Genomic DNA, 15,937 nt, shown 5'->3' with positions numbered 1-15,937 from the left:
GGTTGATGGATGGGTGGATAGAGGGATGGATGATGGATGGATAAATGATGGATGGATGGATGGACGGATGGATTGATGATGGATTGATGATGGATGGATGGATGGAGGGATGGATGATGGATGGATTGATGATGGATTGATGATGGATGGATGATGGATGGATGGATGATGGATGGATGGATGGATGGATAGAGGGATGGATGATGGATGTATGGATGGACGGATGGATGGATGGAGGGATGGATGGACGGATGGATGGATGGAGGGATGGATGGATGATGGATGGATGATGGATGGATTGATGATGGATGGAGGGATGGATTGATGATGGATTGATGATGGATTGATGATGGATGGATGATGGATGGATGATGGATGGATGGATGGATGGAGGGATGGATGATGGATGTATGGATGGACGGATGGATGGATGGAGGGATGGATGATGGATGGATGGAGGGATGGATGATGGATGGAGGGATGGATGATGGATGGACGGATGGATGGATGGAGGGATGGATGGATGGAGGGATGGATGATGGATGGATGGATGTATGGATGGATGATGGATCTAAAGAAGCTTCCATGTCATCCTACATCTAAGAAGCTCCTGATGATCAAACATCTCCAGTGGTACCAGAACGTCTGGTTCCACATGGTTCCATCAGAACCCTTCCCTCTGGGACCGCAGGTTCCCTTGTGGGTTCTGGAGGGTCTAGAAGTAGATTGGGAGGCAGAAGTAGAATGGGAGGCAGATGTTTCTGTAACTGGTTTGGTTTCTGGAGGCAGAAAACTTTTCTTTATTCTGGATTTAAACTAAATTTAAACTCCAGCTTGTTTTGCAGCCGGTCGGTGGAACATGGAGATTAGAACCGATCCACGCAGCAGGAACCGTAGACAGAACCCTGGTTTTCCTGAACGAGGCTGGGTTGTAGATGTGTGTGCAGGCACTGGTCTCCCATTTCAGGAAGCAGCAGAATAAACATCTGCGCCACAGGCTGCAGGAAGAGGGGAACGTGTTTCAGTTCAAGTTCCTACCTTGACCTCGTGTTGACCCCCTCTGTGGATCCCCTCTGAGCCGACTGAATGAAAGGGGCGGGGACTGTTTCTGTGGGATGGCTCGGCAGTCGGTTGAACCAGGATCTGCCATCAATCACTCCTCCATGAATCAACAGACTGTCCTGCCTGTGCGTGCAGGGAGGAGGTGCTTCCAGTCTCCTCCTCCTCCTCCCAAACCCTCCCTGCTTTCCCCCGTCACTCACAGACCGAGCAGAGAGCAGCTCTTCCTGTTGAGCTTCCAACTTTTCTCCACGGCTCGCAGCGGCTCCTGTGATTTCTGGTTCCTGTGCCGTAACCGTCTCCCTGGGCAGAATGAGCAACAACCCCCTCGCTGCCAGGATGCAGGCCAGGATGGAGAAGGCTAAGCAAATGAGGGACGAGGACAAGCTGTACAGATTCAACGGGGTGTTGTACCCCACCCTCATGTGTCCCGAGGAACATTTAAAGTGCCTGGATGACATCAGGGCCAGAGACGATGACATCATGCTGGTGGCTTATCCCAAATGTGGTAAGGAACACAGAAATGAGCCCTGCATGGAGAGAGGGGCTGCAGGCTGCAGCAGGGCATTCATTTCAATGATAAAACACCAAAAACAGGCAAGACTTAGTAGGATAATCGTGCTTTTAGGTGGAAGTCACCAGTTGGGGTGAACAGCTGAGTTATAGCAACAGTTTGGCTCTGCGTTGCAGAAAGTCTCACTGTAGAAAGCAGCTGTGCAGACGGTTGCTTTGCAGGAAGCAGCTAGACCTCTGAGCTGGCATTGCACTGAGTCGGTAAATAAATAAAAAAGAAGGAGAAGACTGAATGCAGCTGCCACAAAGGAACAGGAACCAAATCAGGCCAGCGGTCAAACTCTGAAGGGCCAAACCAGTCCTGCAGGGCCAGTTGTGGAGCTGCTCTTCAGGTTTCCTGTCAGGGAGTAAATCAATGCAACAAGCAAAACCAGCACTGCAAAAGTAAGTCAAAGTGTCTTGAAATGAGTGTATTTGTCCTTTATTTGATTCTATTTGCCAATGGAAAGAGTATTCTACCCTTAAAATAAGATAATTAGATTTCCTACACTTGAAATAAGACGATGGAGATGAGTTGTTCCTGTTTCAAGTGCAGAAATCTTGTTCCATTGCCAGATCATCTTGTTTACTCAAATCAGGAACAAATACGTTCATTTCAAGAAGATTTGCCGTACTTATAGCTCCCTTTTTGCAGTAAATGGTCTCTCCTGCCTGCACTCTGACCTCTTCCCGCGTTTCTCATGGATGTTTTATGGGAAATGGTTGCAACACTCCTGGGGTAAAACAGGCTGGGTGTGTGGAAGGAACCCCCCCCCCCCCCTTCAACCGTCTAGACAACCAGGAGCATCGCCGCTCCTGAAGCTTCGACCCTGGATGTTCTTAGCGACTAATATTCAGCAGAGATTTAACAGAGATCCTGTTGAAGAAGTACAACAAGGTTTAGGGTAAATAAACTTAAACACATATGAAAAGCATAAATCTAGTTTTAGTTTAAAGGTTGTTTGTATCTCCATATCCCTCCAGAAATAGTAAACTTCAACATGATCAGCTCTTCACATCTAATCTCCAACTCCTGTTGAACTAGGAGCTAAAACAGGCCTGGAACACGCATACACCGTTTAACCTGGAGGATTCCCAGCAACCACCACTGCAAAATTCAACATGGCTGCCCTTTACGTGGGAAACCATGACTGTTGCACTTATGAACTGTTTATTTGTGATTTGGTAGCTTTATACTTCATTAAATTGGTTGATAAATAGTACTGTCCAATCACATTCAGCGAATATTTAGATGCGTCGTTTGGTCGCAGAAAGCTACGCTATTATTGGCTAGCATAGCAGAGTCATTAGCCTGGTCAATGAGCAAAACAAAGAGTAAATCCTGGAGGTGTTCAGGCTGGTGAGAAGGAAATGGAGACAACAGAAGAGCTCCTTTAGTGGTTCCTGCTCTGAGCAGCTGTTTGAGTAACAATGACAATCTGCAGGGACGGTGCTTTAAAATCTGAGACCACGGTTTGTTGAGGAACCATCAATTATATGTTGGAGTGTTTTAATAAACCCATACCTTCAACTGTTAATGAAAACAATGAAAACAAAGAATTAAACCATCAATACCTGAACGAATGTTAACTCTGTGGATAAAATGGAAGCTGAATAATCTAAGAGATGCAAAAGAAAAGCAGAATCTTTTACTGTCATAGAAACAAACTGTGAATAAATCTCAGCGTTTGCAGAAAATTTTACCCAACATGCAGCCAGACATGTAAGGCCTTGTTGTCAATAATGAGGGAAACAATGAAATAGTTTAAATTCCTGTTCTGCTTTAATCATAAATATAATACCAAACCCCTTCTTTTAAATCACAGACAGCAGCCCATGGACGTGTCTGTGATTTCACCTGATCTGCTGTTTTATTACACAAAATGTTTTCCGCTTTATGTTTGAGGAATAAAACTTCTCCCTCACTGACAAAATGTAATAAATGCCGTATGGCTTAAACAGTTGATGCAGGAAGTTTAAATTTATCTGAAACAAGGAACATATTCAACAAACTGTGAGCAGAACCTGTAAATTATTTAATGACCAATCAAAAATCAAGGAATAAATGTACACGAGGGGTCAATATTTAATTTTTATTCCAGTTTAAATGTTAGTTTGATAAATGAGTGAAACTACCGCTACACCTGCTCAGGACACACCTTGATCCTGTCATTAAGGTGCATTCATTCAGATGATAAAGCATTACCAACCTTTGTTATTAGCCTGTAGGGGAGTTACGTCTCAAAGGTCAGGTGTCCCATTATATGGAGCTAAAACAGCGACAGCATGCAGCGACACGGAAAAGAGTTTTTGCTTTGTAAAATCAAACGTTAAAAAATTAAATAATGTAAAATCAAACGTTGACAAATTAAACATTGAAAAAAAGATGTTTTCAGTGTCACTGCAGAGCTCCTTCACCTACCACGTCACTACCTGCTGTCACTAGTTTAGCTCCAAGGCACTTCAATCATTATCTGAATAAGCTAATGAAGATACTATTAATGAAACTAATTCCGGTTCTTGTGGTCCAGCAGCAGTTCTTGACCAGAGCTTTCCATAAGTTCACTGCAGGTAGATGCAGGTCTGAGGAGAGAGAAGTTATGAGAACGGATGCACCGTTTTGGGAGAGCGTACGATCTTTTTAGAAAAATGTAAAAACGTTGTTTTCATGTTATCGTGTAGATGGGAGCTGCATCTTTTCTGAAACGATGACGTCGTAGCTCCAGATCTTTCTGTAACCTACATGCGCCCCCCCCATGCTGCTGTGTTTACTTCACATAGTTGTCTGCATGTTTCTGAGGCAGCGTCACAGCCCCCCCCCCCCCCCCCCCCAGGGGTCTGGCATACCCACCACAGCGTTTTCAGTGGCGCTGCGTCCTCTCATGCGGACGGACATTTTTCCTTAATTATTTTTGAAGATTTTTGTCTCCCTGTGGGTGAGGCTGAAGAGCAAGCTTCGCTCCATTCCTCTGGATCCTGTAGACCAGTGATGAAAATTAGTCTTTCTAAAAACCTTTAAGTGCCAGGCTGTAATATGTGCCGTTAGAAAACACACAGAGAGCATCTTGTAGCAGAAGCAAAGCGTGACATTCCTGATGTGGCTGCGGCGCGGTCGTTGAATGTGACGTGTTGTTTTCTGTCAAATGTTTACTTTGGAGGCTTTTTGCACGGCAGCCTGCATGAAAAAAACTGACATGCAGACAGATAATCTCCTCTGGAGGAATGCAGGCAGGTGGAGCCTGCAGGGTGTGCTTCCACAGAGGCCTGTTAGGGGGGGATATTCATCTGTGTTCAGGTCTTTACATCCCCTCAGTTCATCCAATGAACAGTCGCGCTGGAAAAGCTAGAAACCCAGTTTTAGGTGAGCAAGACAGATTACAGGCAGCCAAAATGAGTCCTAGAGACGGTTTCTTTGAAAAATGTGAGGATAAACTGGAGTATTAGCAGCAGCACCCTCACACATTATTTCTGCTGTTTTTATTATTCTGAGCTACTGAATATATGGCTTAATTTTCTGCCTCTGATGATGTGTTAAGTCATAAATAATCCAGTGAAGAGGAGAATTACCATCTGAAAAAATAACATCCAGCTTCTTTAGCACTAAACCGAGCCGAGGTGAGCGGCTCCTGCTACTTTCATTCATGCATTATTTCTTTGTGGGCGCGCAGGATTTAACTGGATGGTTGGTGTCATGAGGAAGATGATCGCACAGGCCACCCAGACGGAAAATGAGTCCAAGATGCCCCCCCTGATCGAGTTCTTTGGACCAGAGGTGTTGAAGGTACCGACGTCCTGCGTGGCCTGCAGTCAAACCTTAAATTTAAACAGACGTGTGAGGAAGTTTGAAAGAGAAAAAGCTGGAATGATGGCATTTTATCAGCATTTTATCAGGAGTACGTATCTGCGTGCAGGGCTACTGTGTTTCTTATCAGCGCTGCTGAGAGCGCTCTATGCTGGTAACCTGCATGAGAAACCAGACGGCTGTCCTAGCTCAGACTGGGCGTGGCACACAGGGAGGTCAAAGGTCGAGCTGTGCAGATTTACGTCATCAGTAGCAGAAAGAGTCCATCTGTTGTTAAAGTCAATTTTCTTCTGTCACCTAATGTGGAGAAGATGAATTAATATTTGCTGTGAGGTTGTTCCAAACTAATGTTTCTGTCAGATATGATTTAAACCTGCGTGTCCAGAACATCTCAGAAGAATCTCAGCCATCCAGCACCAGATCGGACCTAAACAGTTAGATTAAAGCAAATGTTCTGGCGATAGAAAGGAGAAAACGCAGAATCAGAAGCTGCAGCTCCTGTTTTAAAGACGCAGAGCTCTCCTGCTGAGACGTATCTTTGTTTCTCCTCCTGGGTTTCATCAGAGCGTGGAACAGGCTCCATCTCCACGGTTGCTGGGGACTCACCTTCATCCAGACAACATGCCCTCCACCTTCAACGAGAAGAAGACAAAGGTAAGACTTGTCTGCAGTGAAAAGAGGAGCTACAAACTCCGCCTCTCTGCCTACTCGGACGCTCTTTTCTCTGCTCCCTGCTTGCTTGCATTTTCCTCCCTTTTTATCTCCTTTTTATCTCTTAACCAAAATTACAGAAAGTTGGATTTAGTTATTTTATTTTATTTATTTTCTGATTTATTTTTGATTTTGATTTTTTCCCCATGTGGACTATTTTAGTTTTCAGCTAATCCACACAAGATGCCTCTTTACAACAGCCCAGAGGAGGCAGTTCTCAGGAAAAATGCTCTTATGGAAAGACTTCAACATGAAGTGGATATGAAGAAGAACCGCCCGATTCAAAGCATGCCTACCTTCACCACAATGGACTTAGACAAGCTTTTACAGAAGATAACTGTTATGGAACTGAAAATCTGTCGACTCGAAGTGAATTATGATGTAAACGCCACGCATGGAAATGAAACAACCCTGCCTGTGATTCTGAATGGTGACCACCAGCCAGTGTTGTAGTCAAGTCACTATGCCTCGAGTCCGAGTCCAGGTTCGAGTTACCAGTGTTCAAGTCCAAGTCAAGTCCAAGTCATAAAAAACAAATCCGAGTCGAGTCCGAGTCAAGTCCACTACTCATCCGAGTCAAGTCCGAGTCAAGTCCACTACTCATCCGAGTCAAGTCCGAGTCGAGTCACTATTGATCCAAGTTCGTTGTATGAACATGCCGTGACGTGTGATGTATGACATGAAGCAGTAACATTCCAATGGCGTTCCGCGAGCGAGCTATTTTTAGAACGTGACGCCATATCACGTGGTACATGTCGGGCAAATATGCATTTTCCTCCACTCTTCCGCTGTAGTTACCCTGGTTTTACTCGGTAAACGACTGCTTTTTCCAAGTCTAAGACGTCTCCTAACCATGGTTTTTAAACATTGTTGTTATGGAACGTGCAACAGCGACTCGAGGTACGCTGATAGGCCGCATATGAAGGATGTTAAAGCTGCAAGCGGCGTCGATCGGCCCTCGCAGCCAAGCGCTGCTCTGGCCTATTGGCCAACGCTGCGGCTCCGGCCGGCGGGCGGGGTTCACGCACCGCCGGTCAGCCGGCACCGCAGATGCTGTCACGCATTTTCCTCGCCCGTCCACCGGGCGATTCCCACAAACGTGTTCGGCAGCGTTTCCTCATGACTCACAAAAAATCTGGTGCAGATGCAGCGAGGAGATACAGCCGTTGGATAATGATAATGCATTTGGCCACCGGACCGGACTAAATTGTTCGGCGGGCCGGACAATTTAGTCCGATTCCTGGACGGTGACTACAAACAGAAAAAAACGGCTGATGACGCCATGAACGCTGAGCAGGAGAAAAACATCGACTTACCTTTCTATCAACTTGACCCGTTTTCCAGTCTAAGCCCTTGACACTCAAGCCATCGTTTTAGCTGAACGTTGGTATGTTGTTCCACAGTTCTACCAGTAAACTGGGCGCCTGGACATACTCTTGTAAAAGTTTAACAGCTGAAAACTTGGTCATATCGTTGTATCTGTTGCATGTGTAATGGCTGGTTGCTACGTACGCTCTGACACTGTTTGCCCAACCTTAGCGGCAAGGGGCGTTGCTCATGAGATGGTGACGTCACGTGCGCGGTACGCCATTTAGATATTAAAATCATACACCAAACAATATTCTAATGACATATTAAAATTATAGCCTAATGATATAAAAAAAGTCGAGTCTTTTTCTCAATTTCCGAGTCAGAATGATCTGAATGTAGGAGTCCGAGTGCAAGTTCGAGTCATCAGTGCTCAAGTCCAAGTCAAGTCACGAGTCTCTAAATTTAGCTAATGACTCGAACTCGAGTTCGAGTCTCGGACTCGAGTACTACAACACTGCTCAGCGAACAAACAGTCCCCGGAGGAAAATGAGAATCCCTGGATCAATCTGGGTGCAAGACCAAAGGATCAACAAACCCCGCACCCAGACAAAGAAAACTGGCCGAGACTACAGAGAGATGTCCCAAGACAAATGAAACAACAACGGGCTGTTCTCAAAACAAATGATAGGAGTAAACCTGCTGGAAATGCTGGAATTCCATTACGAAACAGATTCGCTCCGCTCCAAAATGTGACCAAGGAGGATCACGGCAACAATCAGAGGTATGTCAACGATTTTCGTTCTAAGACATCACAGAAAAGACATGCCACAGGGCCAAGGACCCTGATATTATGCAATGGTTCTGTAAGGGGGATTAAACATTTCTGTAACAAGAAAAACACAGAGGTGTTGATTTATAATGATCTGAACAGTGGCCTGGTGTCTGATTTAACAAACATCCTTCAGACAGACCTTCCAAGGGTCTTGAAAGAACGTCCGACCTTGGAAAAACTCATAATACAAGCTGAAGCCCTGAATGACGTCAACCAGACAAGAAAATCAGAAGTATTAAAAGATGATTACATTCGTTTGTTGAACATTGTTGATGGCCTAAATCTCAAGGTGTTTCTTAGTGGCCCTCACGCACCCGTTAATTGTGGAGATGAGATTTTTTCCAGAATTCTGATGCTAAACAAATGGCTGTAAAAAAACATGCAAAGAAACAACTGTAACCTTCATAGACAACTTTAACATCTTCTGGGAGAGGAGAAATCTGTTCAACAGAGATGGTTTTTCTCTAAATAGGTCAGGTGCAAAACGGCTGATTTCAAACATCTTCTATTCTGTGAACCATACGCCATCAGCTTTGTCCCAATACAAAGTACATCCAGTGCCAAAACAAATGATAAGCCCAGTGCAGCCCGAACAAGCCAAGTTAAAGATGAACAGAAAGATGACACAGAAAGAGGCGTCGTCAGAGCTACAGGAGGATTCATCCCAGATCTCAGCAGGACAAAGAGAGGACCAAGAACCTCCATCGTCACGAACACCAGTCCAGACTGGACCCGCCTCCCCTTCTTCTCCACAAAGCCCAGAAGTTCCTTTTCTGGATTTTTCTTATAACATGAACAAAGTATTTAAGATTGGCCTACAGATGACATCCTCTCCACATAGCCATTCTGCTGTGAATAAACCAGGATTCTCCAAAGGCCTCAGAGCCTCAGATCCTCCTCTACGTATCACAGAACACTCTGGTGCTGAGGAACTCCAAATTACTTCGCTGTGATACAGATTGGCCCCAGGCCACACGTTTATCAGACATGACAGTTCCCAGCATCAGCCGGGGCCTTTTGCCGGAGATTACGGAATAACGCAGGTGGAGAAAGAACAGACTCCAGGTTCACTACGACATCTATAAAGAGAGACTTAACAGTTATAACTTACAATTGAAAAATGCAAGAGAATCTTTCTTCTTAGAGATCATCAAGAAAAACATTAATAATGCTCGTGTCTTATTTTCCACAGTCGATGGATCTGTAAGGGGGATTAAACATTTCTGTAACAAGAAAAACACAGAGGTGTTGATTTATAACCCTTCGAACTTTGGCCTGGTGTCTGAAATATCAGACAACCTTCTGAGGATCTTGAAAGATCGCCCGACCTTGGAAAAACTCACAATACAAGCTGAAGCCCTGGGCGACGTCAACCAGATAAGAAAATCAGAAGTATTGAAAGAGGATTATATTCGTTTGTTGAACCTAGTTCATGGCCTTAATGTCAAGGTGTTTCTTAGCGGGCCTCATGCGCCCGTTAACTGTGGAGACGAGATTTTTTCCAGAATTCTGATGCTAAACAAATGGCTGGAAAAAACATGCAAACAAACAACTGTAACCTTCATAGACAACTTTAACATCTTCTGGGAAAGAAGACATCTGTTTAGCAGCAATGGCTTCTCTCTAAATAGGTCAGGTGCAAAACGGCTGATTTCAAACATCTTCTATTCTGTGAACCATACGCCATCAGCTTTGTCCCAAAACAAAGTACATCCAGTGCCAAAACAAATGATAAGCCCAGTGCAGCCCGAACAAGCCAAGATAAAGATGGCCAGAAAGATGACACAGAAAGAGGCTTCGTCAGAGCTACAGGAGGATCCATCCCAGATCTCAGCAGGACAAAGAGAGGACCAAGAACCGCCATCGTCAAAAATACCGGTCCGGACTACACCCGCCTCGCCTTCCTCTCCACAAAGCCCAGAGGTTCCTTTCCTGGAATTTTCTCATAACATGAACAAAGTATTTAAGATTGGCCTACAGATGACATCCTATCTACATAGCCACAGCTCTGTGACTAAATCAGCATCTTCCAAAGGCCGCAGAGCCCCAGATCCTTCTCTACGTATCACGGAAAATGCCTGTCCTCAAGACCTTCAGATTACTTCGCTGTGATACACAGCGGGCCCTCGCTGCACGTTTATCAGACATGACAGTTTCCAGAATCAGCTTGGGTCTTTTGCCGGGGATTATGGAATATCTGTGATGATACGTGGCAGAAAAAAGAAAAACAAAAGGATAAACAGGAACAAATACTTGAAAGTCATAAACTGTCAGATGCAACCTGCCACAGAGACATCATCAACCACCAAATCATATAAACTAGGTTTATTAAACATTAGATCTCTGTCAGGAAAATCCCTTTTAATTAATGACTTCATTATTGACAATAATCTTGATGTAATGTTTTTAACAGAAACATGGCTGCATGAATTTAGTGAAGCAGCTATACTGATGGAGTCGACTCCTCCAAACTATAATTTTCTTTGTGAGAGCAGACAGCAAAGGAAAGGTGAAGGAGTATCAACATTGTTTAATGATTCACTAAAGTGTAAAAAGGTGTTTTTGGGAAAATTTGACTCTTTTGAACATTTGGCTCTCCAGGTAAAGAGCCCGGTACGAACTATGTTTCTGAATGTTTACGGGTCTCCTAAGTCCACATCAAACTTTTTAATGATTTTAGTGACCTGCTGTCTGTGATATGTGTTGATTATGACTTTTTAATTATTGTGGGAGACTTCAACTTTCACGTCGATAACCCTGAAGACAGAAGTGCAAAAGAACTGTGTGACACACTTAGAAACTTTGGTTTAACTCAGAATGTTAAACAGCCAACACACAAGCAGGGACATATTTTAGACTTAATCATCACTAAAGGTCTAAAGATTTCACAGGTCAATGTAACTGATGTTGCCCTATCCGATCACTTCTCCGTTACCTTTGAATGTATCATTTCCAGTGACTCATTTAGCCGAAGGGACATCGTAAGAAAACGCACCTTTAAGGACAATGCCACAAAAACTTTTATTCAAGCTTACTTTGCTACTTCAACCTTGGGCTGCAACTCAGTAGATGAGCTAGTAGATAACTTTCATTCTAAAGTCTCAGACATCATTGACTGCATTGCTCCAGTCAAAGTGAAGTTTTTTTCCGGGAAGAAAAAATCTCATTTGAGAAATGCTCCAGCAGTTAGAAGTGAAAAAAGGGAATGTCGGAAAGCTGAATGCAGGTGAAGAAAGAACAGACTCCAGGTTCACTATGACATCTATAAAGAGAGACTTTACAGTTATAACTTACAACTGAAAAATGCAACAGAATCTTTCATCTCAGAGATCATCAAGAAAAACATTAATAATGCTCGTGTCTTATTTTCCACAGTCGACAGGTTAACAAATCCTCCTGTGTCCGTGGCTTCTGAACTCCACTCCACCAGGGCCTGCAACGAATTTGCTAACTTCTTTAGTGAGAAAATCCAAAAGATTAGAGGACCTGTTTGTACATCCATACTAAGTTCAGTACCAAAGTTGTCTCCTACCAGAATTGATTTTGACCAAATGTCCCAATTCAGCCAAATAAACTCCAAAAGCTTAGAGCAGATCATTCAGCAGCTAAGTTCCTCCTCCTGCTGCCTTGATGTTCTACCCACAGCTTTCTTTAAAAAAGTTTTACCTGGCATAGCGTCTGATTTGACTCAGATAATAAACACGTCCCTTCTGTCAGGTGTTGTACCCCAGTCCCTAAAAACAGCAATTATCAAACCACTGCTGAAAAAGAACAATTTAGACAAACTTCTACTCCAGAACTACAGGCCCATCTCAAACCTCCCCTTTATCAGTAAGATCATTGAAAAAGTTGTATTTCAACAATTAAACACCTTCTTAACAACGACCAGCCGCTTTGACGTTTTCCAGTCAGGTTTCCATGCTCACAGTACAGAGACCGCCCTGATCAAGGTGTTTGATGACATCCATATAAATACAGACTGTGGAAGAACCACCGTGCTGGTTCTATTGGACCTCAGTGCAGCATTTGATACTGTCGATCACTCCATTCTGTTAGAATGCCTGGAGAACTGGGTCGGCCTCTCTGCTACAGCTCTCAACTGGATTAAATCCTACTTAAACGACAGGGACTTTTTTGTATCAGTAGGTAATTTTACATCCCAGACGACAAAAATAACATGTGGGGTACCCCAAGGGTCCATCCTGGGTCCCCTCCTATTCATTATCTACATGCTCCCTCTAGCTCAGATAATAAAAAATAACATCAGCTACCATAACTATGCAGACGACACACAGCTCTACATCACCATGTCACCAGGTGACTATGAACCAGTTCAAGCACTGAGTAAATGCCTAGAAGAAATCAATACGTGGATGTTCCTAAATTTTCTTCAATGGAATAAAAACAAAACTGAAGTAATAATATTTGGACCAATAGAGGAGAGATCAAAAGTTAGCACACAGCTTCAGCTGCTTCAGCTAAAAACCACTGATCAGGCCCGAAATCTGGGAGTAGTGATGGACTCAGACCTGAACCTTCAAAAGCATCTAAAGACAATTACAAGGTCAGCTTTCTATCACCTGAGGAACATTTCCAGGATTAAAGGACTGATGTCTCAGCAGGATCTGGAAAAACTAATCCATGCACTTATTTTTAGTCGAATTGATTTCTGCAACGGTGTTTTCACAGGTCTTCCTAAAAAGTGGATCAGAAAGCTGCAGCTGATCCAGAACGCTGCTGCCCACGTCCTCACTAAGACTAAGAAAGTAGAGCACATAACACCAGTTCTAAAGTCCTTACACTGGCTCCCTGGATCTCAGAGAATAGACTTTAAAAATCCTTCTGTTAGTCTATAAATCCCTGAATTAGCACCTAAATCCATCACAGACTTGTTATCAGGGCATCAACCCTCCAGACCACTCAGGTCTTCTGGCTCCAGCCTGCTCTGCAGAACCAGAACCAGAACCAGACATGGAGAAGCAGCATTTAGTTCCTATGCTCCGCTTATCTGGAACAAACTTCCAGAAAACTGTAAAAGTGCGGAAAGCCTGAGTTCTTTTAAATCAAGATTAAAAACACATCTGTTTAAAATTGCCTTTGACTGTTCTAGTTAAACAGTTTTACTGTTTTTAATGTTCTTTTTTGTTACTACATTCTATCCATACTTGCTTTTATTCTATTTTCTATCTACATTTTATTATTTTGCTATATCTTAATCATGTAAAGCACTTTGTATTGTCTTGTACTGAATTGTGCTATATAAATAAATTTGCCTTGCCTTGCCTTGCCTTGCATTTTATCACTCAGAAATACTTTCTAAACAGGTTAAGTTCAGTTCCTTATGGTCATTCTAAGATGACCATAAGGAACTCAATTTATGGAGACTTTGTTTTCCAGGTGAATAGAGCCTGAAGGTTTAGCTGGAGACGGCCTTGTAATCCTGAGGTTGAGAGAAAGCCGTTTTAACGAGCTGTCTTTCTCCCAGATGGTGGTGGTCTTCAGGAACCCGAAGGACACGCTGGTCTCCTACTATCATTTCTGCAACAACAACCCGGTTCTGCCGTCCGTCGGCTCCTGGGATGCTTTCTTCTCCCAGTTCATGAAAGGAGACGGTGAGGGAAGGCGGCGGCTCAGGGCGGGGCAGCGCTGTGGGGCGCTACGCTAAAACAACTGTGTTGACTTTACACCCACCACAGGTTCACTTTCAATAACGGAGAGGTTTTCTTGGACTAGTCAAACTATTCTGCTGCACTTTGCAAGTAAATACTTCCCCTCATGTTGTAGAGGATATTAGGGAGATTTAGATAAAGTTTAGGTACATGCAGAAATACCCTGTGAACCTCTCCAGATGATTCTCAGCCCCTGGTTTTGTATTCAATGTGTTTCCATGTAAATAAAGAGCTGAATGATTGACTTTGCAGCTTCTGCTTCTCAGTTTGGACTTCCACACCTGCTCTCTGCTGTGTTTATGACCTGAAAGCTGCCATAAACTGCAGATAAAGCTGAGTCAGCAGGGTCACTGTGGAGGTCTTTACTCAGTCCTGGCTCAGTTTATGGCATTAGGCACAGAAAAGCATAATCAGCTGCTCCTTTGGAAGCTTTTTATTCAGATTATGTTGAACAAGCCCTGATAATACAGCTGACTGCCAGCTACAGGTTACTTGATGTCAGAGAACATATTTAGAGCTTTATGGTCTCCATGTTTCATGGAGGCAGACCTTTATGGTGGATATGTGTCTGCAGTGGCCTGGGGCTCGTACTTTGACCACGCCTTAGCCTGGAACAAGAAGATGGACGACCCAAACGTCCTGGTGGTCACCTATGAAGACCTGAAACAGGTAGAGCCCTCTGATCGCCGGGCTGAATCTGTGAGGCGGTTGACAGATTGGCTTTTCTGTGCCGTAGGACCTCAGCGCAGGTATCCACCAGATCTCCAGCTTCCTCGGCTTCAGCCTGACGGACGCTCAGGTGCAGCAGATCGCAGCGGCGAGCACCTTCAGCGCCATGAAGGAGAGCGCGGCCAACTCGCACGGCAACATGGGGAACGTCATCTTCAGGAAAGGTGAACGACGCTTAGAAATCGTTTCTTTATCCTCCAGACCGACTTCCATGATCAGAAATGTCCTCTTTACCCTTCAGAATGATTCCAACCATGTGAGTTTATTACATTCATCAGTTTGTCAGTCCTTAAACATGGCGATCCTGTTTGAAAAGGAAGTCAGAACAGATTAAAGGGGCTCGTTAATTCAGGATCAGGTTTTATTATTTATTCTGTCCTCTTTGTGCAGGTGAGGTTGGAGACTGGAAGAACCATTTTACCGCAGAACAGAGTGGAGAGATGGACGAAGCTTTCAACAAGCAGCTGGCAGGAACGAAGCTGGGGGAGAAACTGGACTACCAGCGTAACTGTCAGTAGCAGAAAAGAGACGAGAAGAGGAGCGATGAGAGGGGAGCGATGGAGACGCAGCGCTGCAGGGACCTCAGGAGGATCAGGACACAACTACCTTCAACCTGAAGCTGTATGCAGCGCCTGACAGACCGCACTCAGGGCAAACCCGCCACAGCTCCAGGGACTAAGGGGAAATAGGAGAAAAAGGGAAACTTTGTTTTTGATCAGGTTTTTATAGCCATAGATATATTAGAACATAAGGGTTGGTGGTTTGAAGCCATTTAAGCAGCTAATTATGATCGACTGAAAGAAATTATATAAATAATGTGCACAATGTTAAAATAGATAATCAATTAATCATAATTCATTTTGTCCATCATGTTTTAAATTCTAATCCATAATGTTTTGTTGAATATTATTTTCCTTGTATTGTTCTTAATTTTCATGTTTCCAGGGTAAATACCCATTATAAAAACATTAATTAAACATTTAAATCATGGTGGTTCCTCTGAACACTGTTTTAAGGACAGATAAAATGGGATTGACTTTTTAAGTGTCTGTAAATTTTCTGTTTTCATTTACTCACCCCTTCACTACTATCAGAAATGTTTTCATCAAATATGAATCTAAGACACTATTTTTTTGTTTTTAAAGATCTTAGCAGAACTGATGAAACAGAACTGCTGGTGCCTTCAGGTTTCTTAGATAAAGAACACTGCAGGCAGGAGGACTTCAGGTATTTCCCAGACAAGTAAAAAGACTCCATGTGTGGCAGCCACTA

The 15,937-nt window shown here is 43.7% G+C and overlaps 1 protein-coding gene across 1 annotated transcript; it reads left to right on the top strand.

Moving 5' to 3' along the window:
- Positions 1 to 1,246: 1,246 nt before the first annotated feature.
- On the top strand, positions 1,247 to 15,655 carry LOC105924939 (sulfotransferase 6B1). The gene is made up of 7 exons (XM_036126321.1): positions 1,247 to 1,567; positions 5,280 to 5,392; positions 5,978 to 6,067; positions 13,753 to 13,879; positions 14,511 to 14,605; positions 14,673 to 14,829; positions 15,056 to 15,655. The coding sequence occupies exons 1-7, from the start codon at positions 1,372 to 1,374 to the stop codon at positions 15,181 to 15,183; spliced, it is 906 nt and encodes a 301-aa protein (XP_035982214.1). The 5' UTR covers positions 1,247 to 1,371; the 3' UTR covers positions 15,184 to 15,655.
- The last annotated feature ends 282 nt before the right edge of the window (positions 15,656 to 15,937 follow it).

The sequence above is a fragment of the Fundulus heteroclitus genome, chromosome 22, assembly GCF_011125445.2.
Source record: "Fundulus heteroclitus isolate FHET01 chromosome 22, MU-UCD_Fhet_4.1, whole genome shotgun sequence".
NCBI lineage: Eukaryota > Metazoa > Chordata > Actinopteri > Cyprinodontiformes > Fundulidae > Fundulus > Fundulus heteroclitus.
The sequence above is the reverse complement of the archived record's forward strand: the minus strand, read 5'-3'. Positions and strand labels throughout refer to the sequence as shown.

What these genes read in the sequence shown, in the direction of transcription:
- LOC105924939 (XM_036126321.1), top strand. Translation starts at nt 1,372, where the DNA reads ATGAGCAACAACCCCCTCGCTGCCAGGATGCAGGCCAGGATGGAGAAG. An exon ending in TCAACGAGAAGAAGACAAAG is followed by an intron (nt 6,068 to 13,752) that starts GTAAGACTTGTC and finishes TCTTTCTCCCAG; the next exon opens with ATGGTGGTGGTCTTCAGGAA. An exon ending in GAACGTCATCTTCAGGAAAG is followed by an intron (nt 14,830 to 15,055) that starts GTGAACGACGCT and finishes CTCTTTGTGCAG; the next exon opens with GTGAGGTTGGAGACTGGAAG.